At 47.5% G+C, this 24,400-nt stretch overlaps 1 protein-coding gene across 1 annotated transcript in view; it reads left to right on the forward strand.

Annotated features, from left to right (window-relative positions):
- Hiw (MYC binding protein highwire) overlaps positions 1–24,400 on the forward strand; it is a 145,993-nt gene that overhangs the window by 42,071 nt on the left and 79,522 nt on the right. The window contains 17 exon segments of the mRNA XM_077702493.1: positions 694–821; positions 5,205–5,296; positions 5,411–5,545; positions 5,806–5,889; positions 6,123–6,219; positions 7,853–8,054; positions 8,641–8,939; positions 9,198–9,443; positions 10,167–10,262; positions 10,370–10,465; positions 13,674–13,883; positions 14,601–14,732; positions 16,701–16,879; positions 17,067–17,203; positions 18,614–18,714; positions 19,761–19,946; positions 20,550–20,793. Of these exon segments, the coding sequence (XP_077558619.1) occupies positions 694–821; positions 5,205–5,296; positions 5,411–5,545; positions 5,806–5,889; positions 6,123–6,219; positions 7,853–8,054; positions 8,641–8,939; positions 9,198–9,443; positions 10,167–10,262; positions 10,370–10,465; positions 13,674–13,883; positions 14,601–14,732; positions 16,701–16,879; positions 17,067–17,203; positions 18,614–18,714; positions 19,761–19,946; positions 20,550–20,793 (2,664 nt within the window).

Raw genomic sequence — 24,400 nt, forward strand, 5'->3', positions numbered from 1 at the left:
ACGGCCATTATGGCAAGGCTGAAATACCGTTCTAGGGGGCGAGCGAGCTGCTGCACATGGTCAGCCGGCTTGAGCAAGCCTGCGCACAACACTTCACCCTTGCAGCAACCCTAGGAAAAAGGCAGTGAGCAAAGCTCGACTAGTTTTTTTGACCGGCCGAAGGAAAAAGCACTGCCCAGAGGAAAAGGCCACAATATCTGCTCCGCTTAAAATGGCTGTTTGCGCAATCCGCCGGCAGCTGCAGCAGCGCCTGCGACGGAGTTATTTTAAATGCTTATAACTAATTAACAATGCATTTCACGGTGCTGCCAGTCATGTCCCAGTTGTTTTGGGGGTATGTACTGTACGTTCAAAGTAAATTTGGTCAAGGGGAAATTTGAGTGCAGTTGGCCTTTAAGAGCACTGGTAAGGGCATCGTGTGTTTGTAAATACTGTTCCACAGCATTGTTCCTGGTGTTTGTGCAGCCGGCATTTGGATGGTGGGCCTAGGATATGTTGCTCATCTGTAGCCTTAGGTAGAAACTGGTTTATTTAGCTTCATTTCTAGCATCAGGGATGTTTTTCTTTCCGGATGACTTCTAGCAAGATGGCTGCCCACCTTGCGTGCATGCTGTTTTCGGGAGAATAAAAGTTATCCATTTCTAGGGCTCCTTCCCCTGCAATATTGATTCCCACCTTCCATACCCTTAACAGGCCACGGTGGAGGCTGGGGCTACTCTGGGCACTCTGTGGAGGCGATTCGCTTTATGGCCGACACTGACATCCTTCTGGGCGGTGTGGGACTCTTTGGTGGCCGTGGGGAGTACACTGCACGAATCAGGGTGAGTTGTCGGGTGTCACAACCTACAAGCCTTCTGTGTGTGTTTTTTTAACAATGCACCACTGGTTTCTATTATAGGCATACTAGTGTGTCTGTTAGTTTTCTCCTAGCTATATGTTGCCATTGATTTACTCTTCAGTTTTCATTAGGAAGGTCATTTAATAGTGGGGACTTGTGATGTCTAATGTCTGGCTTGCTGAAACTACTAAAAAAGCTTAAAGTGCCAGCGCTAATGCCACAGCAAAGTGTAGAAAAAAGTTCACTGTGTGGAAAAACAGCTAAGTTCATAACAAAGGTAGTACAGTCTGCGCCAATAACAATGGACCTCTAAATCCGGAAAAAAATGCCCTGTTCCGCTGTATCCGAAGTATGCAGTATCTGAATGGGAAGAGGGGAAGAGGGGTATATTTTCGTAAAGTGAGAACTGTGATCGGTATTGCATGTAAATACTACTACAGGCAAATTTGTTCTTTCTACACGCCTGCAGCACCGCTGCACAGCGTTCACATGGGGGAAAAGAATTGCCTATCGCTGTTTTCAAAGCTTAGCACCGGCACTTGGAAAAGGCCTAGCTCATGCAGTCGAGTGCGTAGAGATGCGCGCTAAGCTGAGCAAATAAAGCAAGATTGTAACTAAAAGCAATTACTAACCAGCTATAAAAAATCAGTCATGGCCAGCAGAATTAGCCAGGCTTTTCTCAAAGCCTTCATGACGAGGCAGGAGGTTTACCTGAAACCGTTTGTCAAACAATTCGGATCGCTACCTGACGTTCCCCAAGGCTGCTTGCGCACCTTTTAATCACCGCATTCTGGTCCGTAAAACAGCTGATATAAGGTGATCTGATGAAGGACGGCTGTGAAACGGAAAGTTAGGCCAGTTGGAGTCCGCACAACCAGCGGCAGATTGCACACAATGAACGAGAGCCATCTCCCTGCTTGAGTCATTTGTTAACTTTTTCGTCGAACAGAATGGAACCAATACATGCGTGGGAATGATAAATGTTAAGCTTCACTGAGCCTGAGTTCTTTATTACATAAGAAACAGGGATGAGGGCTGACTTGACCTCCGGGTGCACCACTTAGCGTGTTTGAAAGTGCTGTCCTTCATTCTCACCAAAGTCACGTTTTTAGTCGGCGTCTTTGCTCTTGACGGTCTAGCAGACTATCTGCTTAGACAGGCCCGTACTTCTGGCGGTGTTGGCCTGCTTTTTGCCATGTTCGACAGCGTTAATTATGCTTACTTTATCTGACAGTGAAGTCAGCTACCCTGCCGCTGGTCGCACAAAAAAAGTGTGGGGGGACACTGGCTTGGCTTGGTGGCACCAATGACCCGTTCTATGCCGACAATGTTGCCAGGCATAGTAGTTTCCTCGCCAAAATAAACAAAGAAAAAGCATATCAGGTGCTGGCACCACAGGAGTCTGCCATTGACATTCAGTCAAAACAGTTTTCGACCAAAATTTAGTCTACTAGTATATCCTATTGGCGGTGAGCGCGAACACAGGCGGCGCTGCGAAGCACGCCTTCGTGACGTCAGCTTAGGGATTCTCGCATTTGTCGTCTGCTTCACTCAGGATCACTCTCCCTGCTGTTTCTTTGCGCTCGGTCAACGTCTGATGCTTGTCCGCACCAGAATTGTCGTGCGGGTAACTTTTTATCATAATAATAGGCTTAAAATCGCATACACTAGCTCATGGTGTCAATTAAAGTATAGTTTCGGATACCGCTACGAGAGAAACATTGCCGGCGCCACCCCATTTCTTGCGAAGCCGGTCCTGTGCGGAGCGCGAAGAGTCGGAGCTAGGCGTCCGCTTCTCATGTAAGCATTCGAACAAAAGGAACAGTCAGCTGCTAATAACTGACAACAGCGAAAATTGAAGACCAAAACAAATTCTAGGCCTTCAGGGCTGTCGGCTTTGGCAGAAGGCATCACGATTCCCGGTAATCATATGTAAGGTAAAACATTTTTGCAACCTTGCCGAACGCTCGAACGCGTTTTGTCACATCACTTAACGTTGTCAAGGCATGAAAGTTTGCCGACATGCACTATAGACTGCAAAAACTGTAGGTTGAGTTCCAAATAACCCAGTGTGTATATACGCGCGTGCTGATTCTATACCAGGCATCTAACCAGTATGGAGGTTTATTGAGCAAAACGAGTCACGTCTTCGTTAAATTTATAGTAACACATATATGTTTGTTAAGACCTGGAGGGATATTTCGGAACATTTTGCACAGCCATATCTTCCCGATATTCGGATATGTGTTATAGGAAAACTGCACTCAAGAGGAGAAGGATGAGTAAGGGGAGGAGGGGAAAACTTTGTTTAACAATTAAATCGATCTGGTTAGTGGGCCGGGTCCTCAGTCCAGGACAAGAGAGCAAAAGTAATTTTCTTCAAATCATAGAACGCCATCTCGAGTAGAATAGGATTTGTTCTTCGCGCCTGGAAGGGTTGAAAAGCAATATAGAGCTACTTGGAATTCTTCTTCGGTTTCGAGTCTTGTAATATATGCAGGTATACTATTTATTACGTTAGTTAGCGAGTATATCATGCCTTCAACATCGTAATCATGTCATCATTGTTCGAGTTGAGAGTCAGTTCGTTATGATAACGATATAATTACGATAGAAATTCGGAGCACAAAAGCCGCCTTCGAGCACTGTGGACCACGTTGTTTAGGGCGCGATCGCGGTGGCGTAGCACAAGCCTTCTCATTGTATTTGCATGTGAATAAACAAAGCACGCTGCGGATATGCACCTTCTTGCACGCAGCCGTAATGAAAGCCAATTTGTGAAGAAGGGAATGTATGCCATACAAAATGAAGGAAATATCCACATGACCTTTGTGAAACTCCCAAACATCCCGAAACCTCCTAATAAGAAGTTGGTGACGGCGCAGCAAAATTAATGCGTTGGGCAGAAAAAAAAAGCAAGAAACATTAATCCGATGCAAGACAACAACGAAAGAAACAGAAGAAAGCTGCTTTATTTCCTGCTGTGCGATGAGCGTGTAGAGGCCGCTGCTTGGTACGTAGTATTAGACTGTTGAGTCTTCATAGGAGCATCTCAAAAATACTGCAGGGAAGCCTACGCATTTTGAATACTTATCGAGAAGCTCTGATCGCTGATCCTCGCGAATAAGCAAGAAAGGACGAGTTACACACGATCTTCTGACCGATACTCCGAAGAAAGTTGTTCTCTGTCTCTTCGTGTGTGGCAAACTTGTGGGGGATACAGCTTCAAATTATTCAGATGCGTCAGAAGCTGGCAAAATAACTGAGTCGCTAGAAATACGCTTTTTAACGCACTACAGCAACGAAGCGGGCGATTTCTAGCCCAGGCACTGTTGCCCCTCACAAGCGGAGTGTAGCAGACGACAGCGGCGCGAATCCCTAAGCCGACGTCAGAGCCAGGGGGCGCCACTCAAAGATCTCACCGCCAATAGTGTGCTATAGCCAGGTCGGTTATGAGCAGAATGAATTTCACTTATAAATCATAGGGACCAAACAAACCAACAGAAATGGTCTGTTGTAACTGAAAGTCTGTCGTTGCCTGATTTGGTGTAGCGAGCGGAGGCTGTATGTGTTTCTTTTTTTTTCTGGATATTTGATAGAGTAATACATTCTTTGATATTCGCTTACTCGTAGTTTTACTATCAGGAAATTTATTGTATTTGGCATTAAGGAATAGTGAAGGATAGGCTGCTCTTTTTCCCTGAGAAATGATCAGTAAACGGGATAAGTTTAAGACCAGTCTTGTTTCTTGCTTTGTGGTGTTGATCTTTCGTCCCTTTCAAGCAGTGGTACTCAACTTCTAAATTTAGGCCAACCAGAAGTCGAGCACGTAGGCTGTGGCCAGCACTTGGATGGGATTGAGCACTGTATAAAATTTTATTACAAACATCATGCGGTTGCTTGCTCATGGCTGCCTGTCATGGACAACTCCAAATTTAAAAAAAAACTTTCGTGTTATGGTACAAGAACACAGTCCCTGACTCTCAGGAGGCTATAATGCACGGTAATGTAAACTTTCTGGTTCTCACGTCTTTACTGTAATGGGGTAAGTCTCGTGTAGCTGTTGGTTGGTGTGCACGGGTTGAGGCATTTGCAGAGCATCATTTAGCGGCAATGGCATGTTTGCACAGACAGTCGTGAAATTGAATCCTAATGGGGTCAAAGCCAGGGGCAAAGTATACACCGAAGGGGAAGAAGTCAGAGAAAGATTGGCTTGCATTGCACAGTGAACACGGCCCGCAAAAGTGCCTTTTTTTCCCCTTCAAAATATAATGCGTCCATTATGCGAGCCTAAACAGTGCAAAGCTGCTCGCACTCAACACCCAACTCGGCTACTGCTGGATAATGCTCTCCTGTTGTTTGCCAGGTCTTTGACATTGGTGTGGATGGCGGGGACCAAGAAACAGACGGCGAGCTTTTGGCTGAGACTGAGGAGATACCCTACGAGTGCGGCGCCAGGTAAAGTCCTACATACAGTCTCTACCAAATCAGAGCGTGAACGGTTAATGTTATTTGGTGCACTGTTGCGTAGACTTTGTGCATGAGCGTGCACATTCCCTTGCACAACGCCAGGCACAAGTACCCCATGCTGTTTGAGGAGCCCATCCTGCTGCAGTCGAACCGGTGGTACGTTGTGTGGGCCCACATCTCGGGGCCCAGCAGTGACTGCGGTTCCAGCGGCCAGTCGGTCGTCACCACTGAGGACCAGTGAGTGCAACTGGGCTTTTTCTCGTCCACAGATACCTGGTGCAGCCAGCCAAATTAGGGTAAAAAAGAATGCAAGAGAAATGGTGAACTTGGCTGTCACCAGACATCAGCACTTCATTGTCCAAAGCATTTTTCCCCATTTTTTTTTCTTTACTTGATCAATGCTTGGTTTTTGTTGTAGTAGCCTCATTTACTATTCTTTTGTCCCTTTTCTGTGGGAGTGTGTCCCCTGGTCACTAATAACTCGCGTTCACTTTCAGAGTCGTCTTCTACTTTAAAAGTTCCAAGAAGTCAAACAACGGAACCGACGTCAATGCGGGGCAACTTCCTCAGCTTCTGTACCGGTGAGCTGGGACTAACATTTTGGTTTGTCTAGTGGTTGGATGTTCATTTTCAAATGCATGACTACATCTGGTGCAAAGCAAGCTTTGCTGCAGTGGACTGCATGAAACAGATACTGTGTTAGGCTTATACAAGAGCGGTAAAAAGGGATGCACGCTTTAAAAAGGACAGCACACTTATTGTCTTGCATTTCAATCTGTACGTCATGTGTTATATTTCTCGCTCTTGTTTCCAGGGTCATCACTCCGGACGTGCAGACATCGAACCAGCCTGCTGATCAGTCGGAGTCCATCACCATTCTCAGCAACAAGTTTTCAAGAACTGTCACACCGGTAGGGACACTTTTTCCAGGCTTTGTTGTCATAAGGCAGCTTTCATTTTGGTGCATGTTTGGCTTGGAAAGGGTTGAGGGAATGGGCAGGCCATGCATGTTTATTAACCACAACTGAGTAGTGTTTTTCTAAGTCTTGGTCGAGGCATATCCCCATGTCTACAGGTGGTCAACTTTGTCTTAGGATGAACAGTGATGAGGCACAAGTTATTTTGCAACCATGCTTTTTATGGTCTTATGTGCATATTAACCCTTTGAGAGTCAAATTTTTTTGCCAAATGCGACCACCCAGGTCGATATTTTTTTATTGCTGATTTAAATTCTTCGGATGAACCATTTTGAAAAAAAAAAACAAATTGTAATATTTTAGGGTGACCTCAAAGTGACAAAAAAATTGTTGGTGTTCTTACATATACGTGGTTTATTCATGAGTAACACAAGAAGAATTCTAAAAAAGTTTCGCGAGCGCTAGGAGGGAGAGAAGCGCAAGAAGTGCATCAGTTTGGCGGGCACAAAAAGCGAGAAGCACCCGGAGGACGAAACCAAATTTAGCTACTGCGTGCCCGCACGTTTACGGGTGCGCAAGCGATAGCCGGCGCACACCTGTTATAAAGCATTAAAAAAAAAAAGGGAAGAGGGGTCACCGGCGCAGGAAAGAAATTTCTCGTATTTCTGCAGTGTGGCAGCACATGCCAGGCGAGAGAAATGATCGAAAAAGGCACACTTTTTAATTAAGCGTACAAGCGATTTTGTACATGTACATCATTGACCCTGAAAGGGTTAATTCTCCCATATCAAGAAATTTTATATGGCACTAATTCATTTCTTCATATACTGTTCAATGCTTGTATATTTTAGTCCATGCAGACTGAGCTTTTGTATTTGCTATAGGTGTGCAGTGGGGTACTTCAAGTGTTACTTTGTCGCCTTATAAGCCACTAAACATAATACTGTTGACTGATATGCTGTCAGGTAAGCTGTTATGTTTGTCTTTGCCTTAACATCTGATCTTGTGGGTGCATTCATGTAGTTAAACTTTGTTTAAGGGCAGCTCATGTTTTCATGAATGAAAAGCCACTGGACATTATGCTTTATTATTAGCCAAGCACTTAGGAAAGGTGTAAAGCCTGCTTTGATCTTTGCAGTTCCAGGAATGCTTAGTCCAGTTGTGGGCCTGTGCTTCAGAACCATTACTTTGGCAGAGCAGTCGCACCGTCAGCTGGCCTAACCAGGATGAGAACTACCAGTTAATGTGGGAATCGCCGAGCCGGTGTTGTTCAGCTATTTGGGGGGAAGCCTTTGAAGCGACATTTTACTCATGAATAGGGTATGCTTCCTTAAAATGAACCTGCTATAAATGGGTGGCATCATTTTCTGGTTGCAGGTGCAACGTAAAACAAGCAAGAAAAGACATTCACTGAAGATGAATTTATGATTAAGCAAACCAACTTCTTGGTCTCAAAGTAGTCTTAATGGGAGTCTGCTGTAAATATGGTTATCAGGAAAACACTTGATGATGTCTTTTGAATGGGTCTTCTGAACCTAAGTGTGAGTGCTCAAAGCAGCTTAAGCAGCTCGGTGGTGTTCCGGGGCCCCTCCCTGCCCCCGCTCACCTGCTTGCCCTGTGCTCGCAGGAGTGCTTCCACTCGCTGCTGAAGCTGCTGCACTGGGGCTGGAAGGCGTTCAGGGCGGGCCTGTGCGAGCTGGCCGACCGGCCCTCGTCCTCTTCTGGAGGCGGCAGGGCCCTGGTGCTGGACCTGAGGCGCCTGCTCTACATCTGCGCCGCCTCCCTGCACCTGCTGCGCATCTACATCAACGAGGTGTACCCCGTGGGCCGTGAGTGCTTTGTAAGATGCGGGGCACTCTCTGCCGAGTGCCCCCCACAGCCACGACCGTGTAACTACCCCTGCACTTCCACAATGATGCAGATCTCGCGGAACCTCCATCTTTAATCGTGATAATAGCATGAATGGATACAGTTGGTAGGACAATTTTGAAAAGCCAAGAATTAAGAGAAATATAAAAACTGAAAATCTCAAACTGCGTAACGCCCTGCATTTACTCAAAAATGCAGATTTCGCGAATGTTCCACATTGGTCAGACTGGATTTAGAAAAACCAAAAAATTTGGCTGTGAAGAACTCGCACTTTAGACAAGTGGCATAAGAATGCCACGCATTAGTAGACAATTGGCGGAATTTTTGCAGAATTTGTTTCCCTCTCGCAGGCCGGGCTCGGTAGGGGGCTCTGTTGGCTATGTAACTCCTCAAACTCGCTGGTATCCTACTGTTCAAAGAACTATTTGGTGGTGGTTCTCACAGTCAAAAGGCGTCTGTGTGGTTCCTGCCAGTGCTGTGAGATGTCACTATTTACTGTTAGAGGCTCATTTATGGAGGAGTGCCACGTACGTTGCCCCGCTGCAGCGCTGTCCAAGAAGGTGCAGCCCGAGTCGTCGCGGATGGCCGAGTGCGTGGCGGACACCCAGGCCCTGCTCAGCTGCATCCTGTCGGGGGGCGGTGGCGGCAGCTTGCGTGCGGACAGCGCCCAGTCGTTGGAGGACGTCAGCGGGGACTGCTCCCCCTCGCCCCTGCTGGCCGAAGGGGTGGCCATGCAAACGACGCTGCTGGAGGAGTGCGAGGCGGCCTTCATGGCCTGCTACCACACCTTCTACCCGAGCACCATGCTCAAGTGGCGCGGCCTCTGCGAGCTCCTCGTCGAGCCGGTGAGCCTTGCTCTCATTGGAGTGTTGTAAGCAAGTGCCTTTCGTGTTGCTAGTGAAGTTGAGGTAGCTGTAGCATGCTCGAGTGGTTATAAACGAAGCGTGCTTGGAAGGCAGGTTGCGCATGAAGCCCTGGTTTGGGCGTGTTTTGGCTGTGTACTGTGTGTTAGTGGCTCCTGCAACATTCATCGCAACCTGCTAACTACTTCACTGGGTCTTGGGTGTGTCGCTCTCTTTACGGGGTCGTCCTCTGCCTCCCAGCCCGGGCGGCCAGCCCAGGAGGAGAGCAGCGACCGTCTGCTGGCGGCGGTGCTGGCGTCCCTGTGCTTCCCAGCGGCCCAGCTGACCCAGCTGCTGCCCCCGAGCCTGGACCGAGAGCCGAGGCTGGGCTGGGATGGGCCCTGCTCGCCCGACAGCCCCCCCGGGGCAGGGCCCCCGCTGCCAGACACCTCGGATGCCTCCACCGTCTACCCGCTGCTTGTCGAGGTCGTGGCACGCAAGACCCTGGTACGTCACTCTGTGCCAGCTACTGTGAGGCCAGACGGTGGCTCCTCTCTTGAACACATTGATTACATTTTTTTTTGTCCAATATTGATTGTTTGGTGCGGTGTTGTGCTGTTCAGAATCTCAGAACAAAAGCATGTTAAGAAACACAGCCACATTTCATTGTACGAGAAAATTGTCTCGACTGTGATATTTCCTGCTGCACAGTGGCTGTGGTGGTCTCTCTTTGCCTCTGTACAACACATGTACTGGGGTCACTTTGACTCAAAGGAGTGTTGGTCATTGATGCATTTATTTATACCAGCCGCGCAAAAGGTGCCAGCCCTCGGAGGATTTGACAAATGTAAAGAAGTTTGGAAATTTGCACTGTAGTCAATGTTAATATAACATTGTGTTTTGTTGTGAATTAAAACAAAAAGCGTTAGTGACATGTACACCCTGACAGTTGTGAATGTAGTGGCTTCAGAGAGCTTTTTCTGAATGAGCACATCAGAGTACATTGTGTACCTGCAGAGTTAGGGGTGCCTATTGTTGCAAATTACACCAAGGGGGGGGGGGTCATTAAGAGGGATGTACCTACATTGTAAAACGATGAAATGGAAGGCTGAGGGGCACATACAGTGTAGATTAGCTGTATAATGGCGGTGGGTGGTCACAGCATACTTTATTGGTCCAATGAGATGACCTGCACAGCATGCTAAAACTTTGCCTCACAATGCATTCCAGAAGGAAGGCTACCATCCTGAAAACTGCAGCTTCCGGGAAGTGCTGGAACGGCTGCTGGGAATTGTGATTGCTCCTGTCCAAAGTGCATTGAAACACGTAAGCTAAGCACCTGCTTTGGATGATTTTGGGGACAGTCTTCAGTTTTTCTTGTTTTCTTTTTTTTTTCCCTTACATTTACCTGACACTGTTGTGCCTCCATGCAGGAAGTGGAGAAACCATCGGCCAAACTGGTGTCCAGCACATGCGCATTCCTCTCTGCTGTGGTAGCCGAGCTGTCGTCTCAGACCATTGGCTGTGTGGTGAGTGGGTTACTTTCCTCGGCTGTGCACCCATCACCCTGCTCGTAGTTGCGGTAGTATGCACCAACCCCTGTTGTAATGATCATCTGTTCATCATCACCATCATCATCATCATCATCATCATCATCATCATCACCAGCCTATCTACGCCCACTGCAGGGCAAAGGCCTCTCCCATTATTCTCCAATTACCTCGGTCCTGTGCCAACTGTGACCAATTTATCCCCGCAAACTTCTTGATCTCATCTGCCCATCTAACTTTCTGCCGCCCCCTGGAACGCTTGCCTTCTCTAGGGATCCACTCTGTTACCCTTAATGACCAGCGGTTATCTTGCCTTCGCATTACATGCCCTGCCCACGTCCATTTCTTCTTCTTAATTTCTACTAATATGTCTTTAACACCAGTTTGCTCTCTGACCCACTCCGCTCTCTTCTTGTCCCTTAATGTTACACCTATCATTTTCCGCTCCATTGCCCGCTGAGTCGTTCTCAATTTAAGTTGAACCCTCTTAGTGAGCCTCCAAGTTTCTGCCCCGTAGGTGAGTACCGGTAAGATGCAGCTGTCATACACTTTCTTCTTCAGTGACAATGGTAGGTTGCTATTCATTATCTGGGAATGTCTGCCATATGCACCCCACCCCATTCTGATCCTTCTAATTATCTCTGCCTCATGGTTGGGATCTGGGGTCACAACTTGGCCTAAGTAGATATATTCGCTTACCACTTCCACTGCCTCGCCACCTATCTCAAACTGCTGTGCTGTCCCGAGGTTATTGATCATTACTTTAGTTTTCTGCATATTAATTTTCAGGCCCACGGTTCTACTCTGTTCGCCCAGTGCGGAAAGCATGCTTTGCAATTCGTCCCCCGAGTTACTTAGCAAGGCAACGTCATCAGCAAATCTGAGGTTACTGAGGTATTCTCCACTAACCCTTACTCCCACCTGTTCCCAATCCAACGTTCTGAATACTTCTTGTAAGCATGCTGTGAATAACATTGGAGAGATTGTGTCTCCTTGTCTGACACCCTTCCTTATAGGTATTTTACTGCTCTCCCTATGGAGGATGATGGTAGCTGTAGACCCACTGTAGATATCCTCGAGTATTCTTACATAATGCTCATCTACCCCCTGGTTCCGTAATGCCTGAATGACTGCTAGGGTTTCGACCGAGTCAAATGCTTTCTCATAATCTATGAAGGCTATATATAGGGGTTCAGTATACTCAGCGCACTTCTCTATCACCTGATTGATCGTGTGAATATGGTCCATTGTTGAATAACCTTTATGGAACCCTGCTTGTTCTTTAGGTTGACTGAAATCTAAGGTTGCAGAGATTCGGTTAGCGATTACCTTGGTAAATACCTTGTAGACGACTGACAGTAAGCTGATCGGCCTGTAATTTTTCAAGTCCTTCATGTCGCCTTTCTTATGGATTAGGATGATGTTCGCGTTCTTCCAAGATTCCGGTACTATTGCGGTCATTAGGCATTGCGTATACAGGTTTGCCAGTTTTTCAAGTACAATTTCTCCGCCATCCTTCAAGAGGTCTGCTGTTATCTGTTATCATCTGTTAGTACACACCTAAACATTTTTTTCTACTCGAAACATTTTGAGGCTGTTAGTTCCTAAGAAAGGTTACTAGCCATTATTTTATTTAGGTACTATTTCTTACCTTTTAATTGTGCTACATTGATCGAAACACACAATTGGTTGCACCTGTGCTCAAGTATGGATATACAGTTCCATCTAATGGCGTTTGCACCCCAGGGGCTAAATTGGGCGTTGATTCCGTGGGCCGGGAATTCTTGCTCTGTGAGAATGTTCAGAGCAATGTGAAGCAATGCGATGTGGGTCTGATATGGCTGCAGAGGCATTCGGCTGCTATCACTGCACCTGCTATGTGGTTACGTAGAGGTACAGCGTAGACCGCTGTGGGAGCCACGAAAATCCTCACTATAAGCGATATTGAACTACACTGTAACCAAAACATGCATTAGTTCAACCGCATCACAAGCCATCCTTCAATAATTCTTCGTTTATCATTACTCAAACGAACACCACCTAAAAGCAATGGTACGGTCTTTATTTCGTCTTTTTTTTTTTCCCCCGCATCTAACGCTTATGCATGGTATTGCAGCGACTTTAACTTCTACTTTGTGTTTATGTTTTGTGGGATCTGTGTTTCTTAGCGTCTAGAAAAATAGATGCTGCAGAGAAGGAATGCAGCCCGGCTTACGTTGGCGAGACAACGTGATAAGAATGCCAGATGGATTTTTTTTTTTATATGTGCCTTGCTTTCGCAATGCCAAAGGTGGTTGCTTATCAGCACAACGTACAGGTCGTGAAAACCTTCGACCTCACGGCTTGGCTCACTATTTCCAGATGTTCGGAAAGGAAAAGGGTGGTTCCTTGTCTGCACAAGGTTCTAATCGCAACAACTTACCCCGCCCGGGGGTAATGTCACTATCTCTGGAGGTGTGCCGAGAACATGGGTTATCACGCGAGTGCAAACGGAACATGCAAACTAAAGGGTGCCTATTTTTTTATTTTCTGTGTCTGAGTTAGGGGAAAGAAGGTAGCGTGGGCTGCATTGGATGGCTGAATCCATCTTTTTTCTTTCTTTTTTCGCTACCCTAAAATGGTGCCCCAGCTACGCCGGTCGATCAGCGGACCCACCAAAAAACCGCACTATAAACACTATTGTGCTTCAGGCAACCGCATTTTAAGTGGTACACTTATGCATTGAGTTCTATGGGAGGCAATCCGGTGGCGAGGAAAACCCGCATTATATCTGGTCCTGCACTATAAACACTTACGTTGTAAATGGTCTACACAGTATTTGACTTGTTCTGGTTTGTCTGAGGTTATGATGTCGTATTGATCGTGTGAGGGTGGCGTGGCGCAGACGACGACAGAAGCAGGGAGTGCTGAGAGAGGGCGCCACGTGATGGCACCATCATCACCATCGGGACTAGGAGAAGAGAGGAAGGAGTAAAGTGTGAGGGGTTAGGGTTGAGTGTTGGGAATAAAGGAGTCGGTCGGCGTGGTTGTTCGGAGCAGTGTGTGTGTGATTTAGGCTTAGTGCGTGACAATCGCTAAATCAAGAAAGGAATGTGCCCCTGCATTCTAGATTGCCGATCATTTCCTTGCACCAGCCTGTCACATGAGCTGTTGTGAATGTCGGTCGTGTCCGTAAATCTGTCCGCAGGTGGATGTGCAGCGTGCCACGCGGCAGGCCCTGCACTGCACCCCGTCCCGGTTCTCGCGAGTTAGCCAGAACCGAACCTGGAACACGGGCAACGGTTCCCCCGATGCCATCTGCTTCAGCGTCGATCGGCCGGGCGTGCTCATTGCTGGGGCCTGCATCTATGGCGGTGTGGGCAATGAGTGGCACTACGAACTGGAGCTCCTGGACGACGTGAGCGAACAGACTCTCACATTTCCCTACTTTTGGGGGACCAAATGGGCACTTCAAGACTTGCTCTGCACACTAGCTTGCACCAGCATAATTTTTCTTTCTTTTTTTTTTCTTTTTTTAAAGTTTACTTGCAGCTTACTTTTCCCTTTGTTAGGGCCTCTTTTGTGTTCGCATGGAAGAAAAGCAGGCTTTATTGAGTGTTCTACCTTTCCTGAAGCATGATATTCTAGAGTCCTGAGACACTTGCATGGAAGGCTATGCCATTTTTGGTAAAACAAACCGATCCAGACATCATGAGTATGCATTCAGTGCAGTCTCTTGTTGCATGTCATTGCAGTAAGTAGATGCAAGTTGTCACGGAAGTTGGGATGCCCAAGATATTTTTGGTTGTCATTCACCACAGGCAAGACAATTCTTACACAATTGTGCCTTCCCCTCAAAGCGCACACCAGCAGAAAAAAAAGAAAAAAGGTGTAACGGTGTACTGGTGTAAACGCTTTTGCGAAGCCCTTGTCCGAGCTTATCAGAGCACATGCACTGCTAGAGAGTTTATTATGTTGATTGCTGCGTGGTACAACATTCATGGTGGGTGTGAATTTTCAATGGCGTTATTAATTTATTGAATGTTTTGTAATCAAAACTGGGAATGTCGCGGATGGCTGTGCGTGAGACGCCGTGTCATTTGGCCTTGTTGGTGAGCATTCTCTCTTCCTGCAGAGTGGCATTGGTGGGGACCTTCCACACACACAGCGCTGGAAGACACTCGACGTGGCTCGTGGGACCTTCGGCCCTGAGGACTGCTACTCAGATGTGGCTGAGGTCAAGTTCGACCGTCCCATTGCCATCAAGGTCGGTTCTAGCTTCGTAGCATCTAACCGGTGCACTGGCTGACCACTGGTTTGCTTCTGCGCATTTATTAGCGGGCGCACGATTTGAGAAGTTGCATCCTGCAAAAGAGCAAGAAACCTCACTTAGGCAGCTACAGGCCAATACTTTTCCTCACCCTACCAGGCTTCACACTGTATTCCCTACAAAGTATACATCCACTTGCCGTCACTGTGGAGAGCTTTCAACCTTATATCACATGGTGTGGGCTTGTCAACATAATAGGAATATAGACACAATACGAAATTCAACTTTAGAGCAGTGGGAGTGAGAGCTGGCCAGCTCTGATCCTGATCCTCGGCTTCGGCTCGTCGAGAGGGCGAAGGCGGCGGCAAGCTCTACTGGGATCCTGCACTGAGGACTCCAGTCACAGCGCTCCTATTTAACATCAATAAAAGTTTTTCTCCTTCTCCCCCCAGCTTTGCCACTTCAGCCAGGCATGTGTTATGATCCCCTCAGGAAGGCTAAATTGACATATTGCTGCTTTTGCGTTTGTGAGCTCCCAAGATCTGCCATCCCTAGTTCAAAAAATCAGGCACCCCTTCATCTAACGACGACAATGGTTGAACACAAAGTTTTCTCATGACGGATCATCGTCGTCTGTACGCGGTGGGGTGCAAGATTTTCCTGTCTAATTTTGCGCATCCATGCACCCGTCTCCAAAACCAAACCGCTTCGACCACGTGGAAATGGAGCAGTCGGATAGACGCCGGTTTCACAATGCGAGGTACCCAGGTTCGATTACCGTCACAGGAAGTGTTTTTTCTTTCACTTCACCTGTTTCCGCGTTTCAGACGCCATCAGTGACAACACCAAAGCTTCGCTTTAAAAGTGCTAGGCATCTGTGCAGCAGTGGTAGGGAGCTGTGCTTTTGAGATAGTAGTGTGCAGCACAAAGGGAATTTGTGCAAGAAAAGGAAAGTGGGTGGCCACAAAAGCGTAAATGTGGGACGTGTCGTGGGCAGGACAATTCGTAGCTCGGGTGACCTTCTGGTAGGCAGTGGACACTGACTCCTCTTTCTGCATGGCTCAAGCCCACATTCACCTGCTAACCACAGCCTGCCTTGAAGGGTTGAGCACCTGTGCTTTTAGCCTAGGGAGCTTGCATGAGCCACCCATCTTAAGGGTGGAAATGTCTCTTAAAACAGCTTCCTTTAATTGTTAAGTACGCTGTGAAACTTGTCAGTCTTGCTGCTTTTTTCTGCTGATTTCGAATATGCCATTTTTAGTAGGTCAATTAGTTACCGAGATTATTAGGGGTAATTAGTCATTTTGGGAGGAACAATAGACAAAACAGTGTTGGTCACAAAGCTGTAGTCTTCATAGTTTCCAATACTATGAACCATGGTGAGTGCAGTAAGAGAATAGGTTTTTTGACGCACTGTGTGGAACTGATTTTACAGCTCATTAAACCTTGGTGGCACCAGTGGCAAGGAACCATTTCATGTTCCCATTTCGAACGCCAAAGTTTAATGAGCTGTAAAATCAGTTCCACACAGTGCGTCGCAAAACCTATTCTCTTACTGCACTCACCATGGTTCATAGTATTGGAAACTATGAAGACTACAGCTTTGTGACCAACACTGTTTTGTCTATTGTTCCTCCCAAAAGGTCTAATTATCCCTAATTATCTCGGTAACTAATTGACCTACTAAAAAAATGGCATATTTGAAATCAGCAGAAAAAAAAGCAGCAAGATTGACAAGTTTCACAGCTTACTTAAAAATTAAAGGAAGCTGTTTTAAGAAGCTGTTAAGGAAGGAAGCTATTAAGAGCAGTGTCTCTGAGTTTTCCGTTATGGGAGCTAACTAAAGAGGGCACAGGAGCAACGTCGTCAGCAAGCTTGAAACTTACTGTAGACGAACTTACTGTAGAAGAAGGTGTATTGATGTGTTTCATTTTTGTGATGTCCCCTGTTCTTGTTTGTGTTCAGGAAAACACGAAGTATGCTGTGAGGCTGAGGAACCACGGGGCCCGGACCAACAACGGCGATGGCGGGGTGACCCAAGTGAAGGGCCCCGATGGCACCATGTTTACCTTCAGTGACTGCTCTCTAAGCTTCAACGGAACCAACCACACCCGGGGCCAGATACCACAGATACTCTACTACAGGTGACTCTCTCAGCCTCCTGCTCTGGTGGAATAAAAGGTCCAGAGCTTGGATCCCAAGTAGCTGTTGTGTGTGGTAGCTTATGTAGGATAGTTTAGATTGACACATTTATCTGTTGCCATCTTTTCATTGTGTGGGCATTCCTGCGGGCCGAGATGGGTGGGGTCTCACCTGTGCATTCTTGTGCAGTACGCCTCACGACACGGAAAGCCAGCAGGCCACACGAGACTTGATGGAACTGCAAGCCCGCCGCAACGTCCTGAACATCTGTGGCACTATCGTCAAGGCCAGTGCTCAATTGCTGTCGGAGGCGGCCACTGAGCAAGGTGAAAGAGCGCTTGCTATGTTCTAAAATATGAGGTATGCTTGTCTCCTAGGGAAAATTTGTGTGCACATACATGTGCAAGGGCTTAAGTCACGACAAATGATCATAATCATCTTCACCATGTCACACTTGTAAAGAACGATATGGAAACCGGTCATGGTTCCACTCTTCACAAGAAGCGAAGGCAGCAGATTAGAGTGACACACATTGCGTATGTACACTATGGGTGCTGTAAAATATTTGTGTGTCTCTTCTACTTCTACGGTAGCAAGGCCTAACTGCTGTTTCCAAGGGCAGCAGCATTGTACAATAGTCTAGTCCACTTATAACAATATTCAAATTCTTTAATAGAATTTTTTCTATTGTTATAAATGGGTTGCAAAAAAAAAGAAAAGACAGAACAGAGATCAAAACATTTTATTCACATGCAAGTAAGGCTGTACTACTACTTATTTGCAGAAAAAAAGCCATAGTTGGCCAGCTTTGTTTCCTGCACGCAAAGCTGGTGCACATCTTTTTCAAGGGCATCTATAGGTGTTCCACCTGGCTGAGCGAAAGGTCCTTGGTGGAAACGAAGTCCCTGAGGGACGGTATAATGCGTTGGGCCCCCTGCGAAGACGCTGCCTGAGTAGGCTGCTCAACCACGTCATCAGAGTTGTCACTGTTACCACTGTCCACAGCTTGTATCTGCGCAACAATCGCCTCTTCAGTGAGGCACCCGAAAGTTTGCAAAACATTGGCCCCTGCATCCCTTCCGCGGCAAAACGGAGGCAGTTGAGGAGGCACCCAGTCAAATTCAAAGTGGTGCACACGTGACACAACAGGCAAACGTGCGAGCGAACGAGGGGACAAAGCCAAAGCGGTGGCGCTGGGAGGGGGGTTCGGGAGGAAAACTGCTCTCTTCATCCCCTCGCTTCCTCATAAGCTGCCCAGTCGACTCGTTTTCTGAGGGGTGGAAGGCATGCAAGGCGCATCGAGGCTTGCAGCGCATGCCATTGGCGCAGAAAGCCAGCGGCAGCTTGCATTTTTGGCACACACGGTAATGGGATTCAATCGCTGTATGTAATATTGCAGCACTGGAGAATTGTAATAAGCGGTTTGTTTTACCATACAATGCATGCAAAAGTGGACGGTGTCATAGTTGTCAATCGTTATATCCGATATATTGATATAAACAGTATCATTATAAATGTACTAGCGCTCTGCAAAGCCTGCTCCAATGAGGGTGCGTAAGCCTTGCTTTTTGTAAACACACGAGGGTCTGCTGGTACTCTTGCTGGTGGGCAAAAAAGATGTAACTGCATAAACATAGTGAAACACAGTCTTTCGTCCACATCTCTCCAGCAACTGTGTACCTCGGCCTTTTGGAGGCGTTTTACTGATTGCTATTTCGTGCGGAATACACTTGCAGATGATGAAGTCATCCACGAGATTGGATCTTCGCATTTGATGACACAGCTGCTTCCCTTGGTACTGGCTCACCTGTGTCCAGTAGCATCATCAGACCCTCAGGTAAGGGGCCACAATTGCCAGTGGCTAAACATAATGTCCTTCCCAAAGCTTGCCAAGCGGTGTGCCACATCTTTCTAAACAAACGCCGTTGTACAGTGGTTAAAAAAGTAATTGCATGAGCATGAGATGCTCATCACGCAAAAGCATCTCGTCTCTCTCTCTTGCAAACTTCGTGCTTAGCATGATTTGCATGTCTTGCTCTGGCTTGAGAAGTCCATGTGCCTCGTACACCGTCATGGACCCGTTGAGGCAGAGGCAGCTGGCAAGCCGTGCCTCGACTTGTCGTTTCCCTGGCAGCGGCAAGCTAGCATTGTGAAGGCAGTTCCCTCCATGCATGTGCTCTCTCCACTCTGTCACCTACTTTGTCACAGAGCATCATGAACTGGTTGGAAAATTTTGCTGACATACCCCATGTATTGCTCATACAATAAGAATCATCAGACTTCCTGCCCATGCAAAGAGGTCTTGGATAATAGCATGCTGATATAGCATCTTAGAATGGGAAGCAAGTGGGCTGGTTGGTACATGTTAAAAACGTTGAAAAGAGCGCGAATAAATTGTATGAAAATGAAATTATGTATCTTTTGAATGAATAACTGGGCCTTGTTTATCGATGAATGTGAGCGCCTTATTTGACAAGAACCTTTGTTCGTTTTGTGTGTTTTCACCTCCTTTCCTTTTTCCCTTTCCATTGCTTTGTAGATGCGTAATTAAGCAGCCTGCAAGCAATAAAAGTTTGGTTATTAGTCAGTGCCGTGTGTATGTTCTACTCTGCGTCCCGTTTATTCAAGCTGTTTTCCACATTTTTTGATATAGCATCTTGATTAATCAAGGTTATGTGCACACACACACATACACTTCCTGTATCACATTAAAACGTTTGTCATTTGTTATGCAGGTAGTGTCGTATCCTATTCTAGCTCGGTTGACTCGTGCATCATTGCGAAAGAGGAGCCGTTCATTGCACTGTTCCCACAGATGCCGGCAGGCTTGACTAGTGCCTGGGGTGAGCCAACTCCTGCCCGTGTGGTTGTTGCTGTGTGCAGAGTGCGGTGGAAGTCCTCGACCTGGTTCAGAAGCTGCTCAAGTGGGTGTCCATGCTGAACCAGAGGAGCGCTCCGGCCTCCCAGACCGACGTGCTGGCACCAGGAGATGGGAACATTGGCCCTGTTCACTACGCAGTGGTAGAGAGTGACCACCCCTACAAGCCAGCCACTGTGTCTGTGTCCAAGGTAAGCATCCCTCCCTGGTGGTCCTCCCTGAAACTCTTTGTTATTTTGCTTGCTGTGCCACTACTTTCATATCTATGCCTTTATTTTATTTCATTTTTTCTGCTGGTGTCCTTTATTTGGCGTTTCTTTGTTGGTCTGACTGGCTTGTTCTTATTTTTTCAACATCTCTGTTTGGCGGTAATTGGTGCACTTGTTTAAAAATATTGAGGGCTTTGTTAGAAGTCTAGCCTGGAAAGGGAAAGCAGTAGAGCTTGTTTTTTCAAGGCTGATAACAGATAGCCTATTTTGAGAGTTTTGTTGATATGGCAATGCTTTTTTGGGCATACCTTGGTTCCTCTTCATATGGCTTCAGATTTGAACTCAATTCCTCACTGTTATGGGAAAGCCTTCTAAGGATGTGAAGATGAAAGACTAGTTCAATTCTGCTTTCATTCAATGGCTGTCAGTTTTTACCCACTAAGTGGCACTTACTGTGCGGCCCCCTTACATGAGGCAGTTGCGCATGCACTCACCCAAAGGCTGCGCCTGGGTAGTGACCTTCGCGTGTGATGGCGGGCAGGTGCGGTTGCCTGCCACTGAAGGGCCGCCTGTGTGTGTGTGCAGGTCCGGTTCCCTGCCAGTGTCCGCTGGATGGCCCTGGAGTTTGACCCGCGGTGTGGCACGGCCCAGGCCGAGGACAGCCTGCAGCTGTACGTGCCCAGCCACAACGGCCGGGGCCAGCTGCTGAGCACAACGGGCCGTGGGGCTGAGGAGGATGAAGAGGACACTGCCAGCCTGCCTTTCTGGCCCGTCCTGAAGCGCTTCTGCGGAGCGGCCGACTGGCCCGCCACCGCCACCATCCTCCCTGGTGGGCACCCCTCACCCTATCCCTTGGCAAGGGCCACCTCTGACGGAAATGACACGCAATGATGGGTTCCACAATTCGTCATCTTCATAGGCGTGCCGAGAAGGGAACGTGTGGTTATCATGCAAGTGCCAACAAAACATGTGAACTAAAGGGTGCCTTTTTAAAAAAATTTTTATGTTTTAGTTGAAGGAGAGGAGGGAGTGTGGGATGCGTTGGTTTGCTGAACCATGCTTTTTCTATATTTTTTGCGGCCCTAAAACAATGCTGCAGCTGCACCGGTTGATCAGCGGACCCGCCAAAAAACCACACCATCAACAGTATTGTGCTTCGGGCAATCGCATTATAAGTGGTACGCTTGTGTTTTGAGTTCTGTGGGAGGCCTACCGGTGGCCAGGAAAACCCACATTACCGTATTTACTCGCGTAATCCTCGCACTCGCGTAATCCTCGCACTCGCGTAATCGTCGCACCCCTAATGTGAGCCACCAAAACTTGGATTTTTTGGTTCCTCGCATAATCCTCGCACCCCCAACTTTGCACCGGCGAAAGCTGCCTGCTCGCGAAACCCGCATGGTGCACGCGCTCTCCAACGCGCGCCCTCCCCCGCCGCCTCTCCGTTCAGCGGAGAGCTGTGTATCCAAGGCCATCCAGGCGCCCCAACAACCTGCATGGCTACTCCCTAACAGGCGCCCTAACACGCTACTCGCACCATACTTGAGCCAGCCGGTTTCGTGTGCGCGCAACTAGACTGCGTTCGCGCAGCCCGCTGTCGTGTCGTCGTGTCGCCGTCGTGGTCCCGTCGTTGAGCAGCAGCAGTCAGTGAGTCACTCGCGTCAGTGGTGGATATCTCGCTGCCATTTTGAGAACTTTTTGATCTCTTTGTTTTGTGCTTGGTGCCGCTTCGCCATGGGGAAGAACGCCAGCTACATTGCCGCTTTCAAATTGAAAGCGATAGAGTACGCGATCGAACACGGCAGCCGCGCCGCAGGCAGGCACTTCGGCGTCACCGACTTCAACGTGCGTTACTGGAGTAGAATACGCACGTGACGCCGACGAGATAGGGCGCGCGCCAGAAAGCAAAGGCGGCAATTTCATGAACGCTGATCGACGGGAGACTGTTTACGTTGTAAATAATAAAATAAAAAGAAATAGCTGCTGTTGGCAACACTGAGCTTACATATACAAAAAACGACCGCTACATTTAGCGGGACTGGCAGAAGGCAAATTGGCAACACTGTGCACCAGATTTTTTTTCCCCGCATAATTCTCGCACCCCTATCTTCGCAGTGACTTTTCCGAAAAAAAAGTGCGAGGATTATGCGAGTAAATACGGTATATCCGATCCCACACTTTAATAAGCGGTAACGTTATAAATGGTCTACACTGTATATGAAAGTTATCATTTAAACAAAAAATGCATGTCCCCGTGCTACAGTTAAACCTCGTTATAACGAGACGGGCTATAACGAAATAATGGATATAACGAGCAAATCGTAATTGCCCTTGAAAGTCCCCATAGAAACCAATGTATTTAAAACCTCGTTTTAACCAGGTAAAATTTCCGCGTTACGGGATATAACGAACAAATTTCGTAGAGAAATCAAATTTTGATCTAATTTTACAACAGTGCGCAACGCGGATATGAGACAGTGCGCGACGCGGCAACTGTATTAGCAGTTCAAAACTCCCGCCACGCGTGCGAAGCTGGATGGCGCGCCATGCGGACGCTGCGCCCGCGAAGCCCCCACCCTCCTCTCGCTGCGCACGGCATGCAGACAATGGGGTCCTGTTCTGTGATGGGGCCCTTCGATTTACAGTCTCGGACTCACCGCGGGCTCCCCGAGAAGCAGTCCGACGTTCAATTTTCCCATGTATCCCTATGGCTTCGGGAAATCCGCGGACTATCCGCAGTGAGTCCGAGAAGAACCCCAATGCACACGGCGCGCGCAGTTGCGTCGCCTTCCTCCCCCCCCCCCCTCTCCCCTGTTCGTATCGCCGACGTCGCTGCGTAGTTGAGTTTGTGTGTGCGTGGAAGTGAAAGCGAAAGACTATCACGCTTGAATTGAAGACAGCTATGATAAAAGCCGTCGCATCGGGCGCAAAGTAAGGTAAGGTGCACTCCGTGGTAAGGTGGCAAGAGACTTTGACGTGTGGACGAGTACGCTGTCCACCATCGTGACCAACCGAGAGTCCATCGTCAGCGCTGTTGCACGTGGCTTGAAAAGAAGTGCTAAGGACGGCGTCGGAGGCACCAGATGCGGTGAACGTGCTGCGTCGCTTCGGCGCGCACGAGGGCGGCGAAGATGGCGTGAACGTAGCAGCCGCAGCTGAGGGAGCCATTGCTCGCATCAGGAAGGTGCATCAACGTCCAATTACGGACTTCTTCGTAGCCAAGTCTGTTTGAAATACGAGTTTTGAACTGCAATAAAGTAGGTTCGTGACTTTTCCTTTTTACCTCCGGAATGTGTTTATTTTACTGACTACCACCGTGCAGCAAGATGCTATTTCGCCCGATTTTTGTTTTAGGTAACTACAATGCATAATATTTGCAGTAAATGTCGGCTATGGCTATAACGAAATATTGGCTATAATGAGCAAATCGCGGCACCCCTTTAATTTCGTTATAACGAGGTTTAACTGTATATAGATGGCTAAATCTCCAAGCTTAGGAACGAGACCTTTACTCGCACTTAGTTTATATTCATATGGAGGCAAGTGTAAGTAAAAAGAGACCTTTGCTTGCACTTTGCTTATATTCATGTGGAAACAAGGGAAATTCAAGTGTAGGTTGAATAAGAGAAAGAGAGTAATAATAGTAGTGTGAGGGAATGAAAAGATTGAGGAGGTGTCGTACAACAGGAGCTGAACAAATGTAAGAAGACTCGTGTGGGATTTTGTGATGGGCTTCATAGTGTTGCAAGAGGCTGAAACCTCTGAAACACCGAAGTCATTCTGAAGGTTTGTTGGCCTTCAATAGCAACCTGTTTCAGTTGTAACTGAATCTTCAAAAATGGCCAGCATACTCTTATGGTTCAGTTTATTTTTACCTGTTGAAAAGTCTGAATTCTTGTTATAACAGACTTTATTCATGATTCCATAAAAGTCTGTAGTGACAGTATTTGGTTTGTTCATACTTCTTCTATAACAGACTGAAATTATGGTCACTGTCATGGCCTGTGTTAAAGGGACACTGAAGTGATATGTAAACATTGCGGGATTACTTGCACAAATTGTAGTCCGGAGTCCCCAGACCATGTTTCGACCACCCTGGGCGTGTTTACGCGATTTTATTTAGTAGAAAAATTAATTCGAAAATGCTGTCCTCCTCTCTGCACCCTCGCCCATTTTCTGCAGCGTTTTCGTGTGACGTCAGGAGGGGATAAGCTGGCAATTGGCTGCGCTATTGCACGGCTCCCCGGCCTTCAGACAGAGTCAGTCGGCCCAGCGTTTCGTCCGCCGGCAGCCGACGGGTCGTTGCAATTCGCTTGCTCAGTTGAAACGAAGCCACAACACGTTTGTGAATGGAAGAATGTGCCTTTCTTTACTTTGTGAGTTTGTACACTGTATCTAGCTCCAAGTCAAGGTCGCTTCACACAAGCGCTGCACAA

Source organism: Haemaphysalis longicornis, unplaced genomic scaffold, assembly GCF_048455015.1.
Source record: "Haemaphysalis longicornis isolate Haplotype H1 unplaced genomic scaffold, Haemaphysalis longicornis Haplotype H1 scaffold_3, whole genome shotgun sequence".
In the NCBI taxonomy this organism is placed as follows: Eukaryota; Metazoa; Arthropoda; class Arachnida; order Ixodida; family Ixodidae; genus Haemaphysalis; species Haemaphysalis longicornis.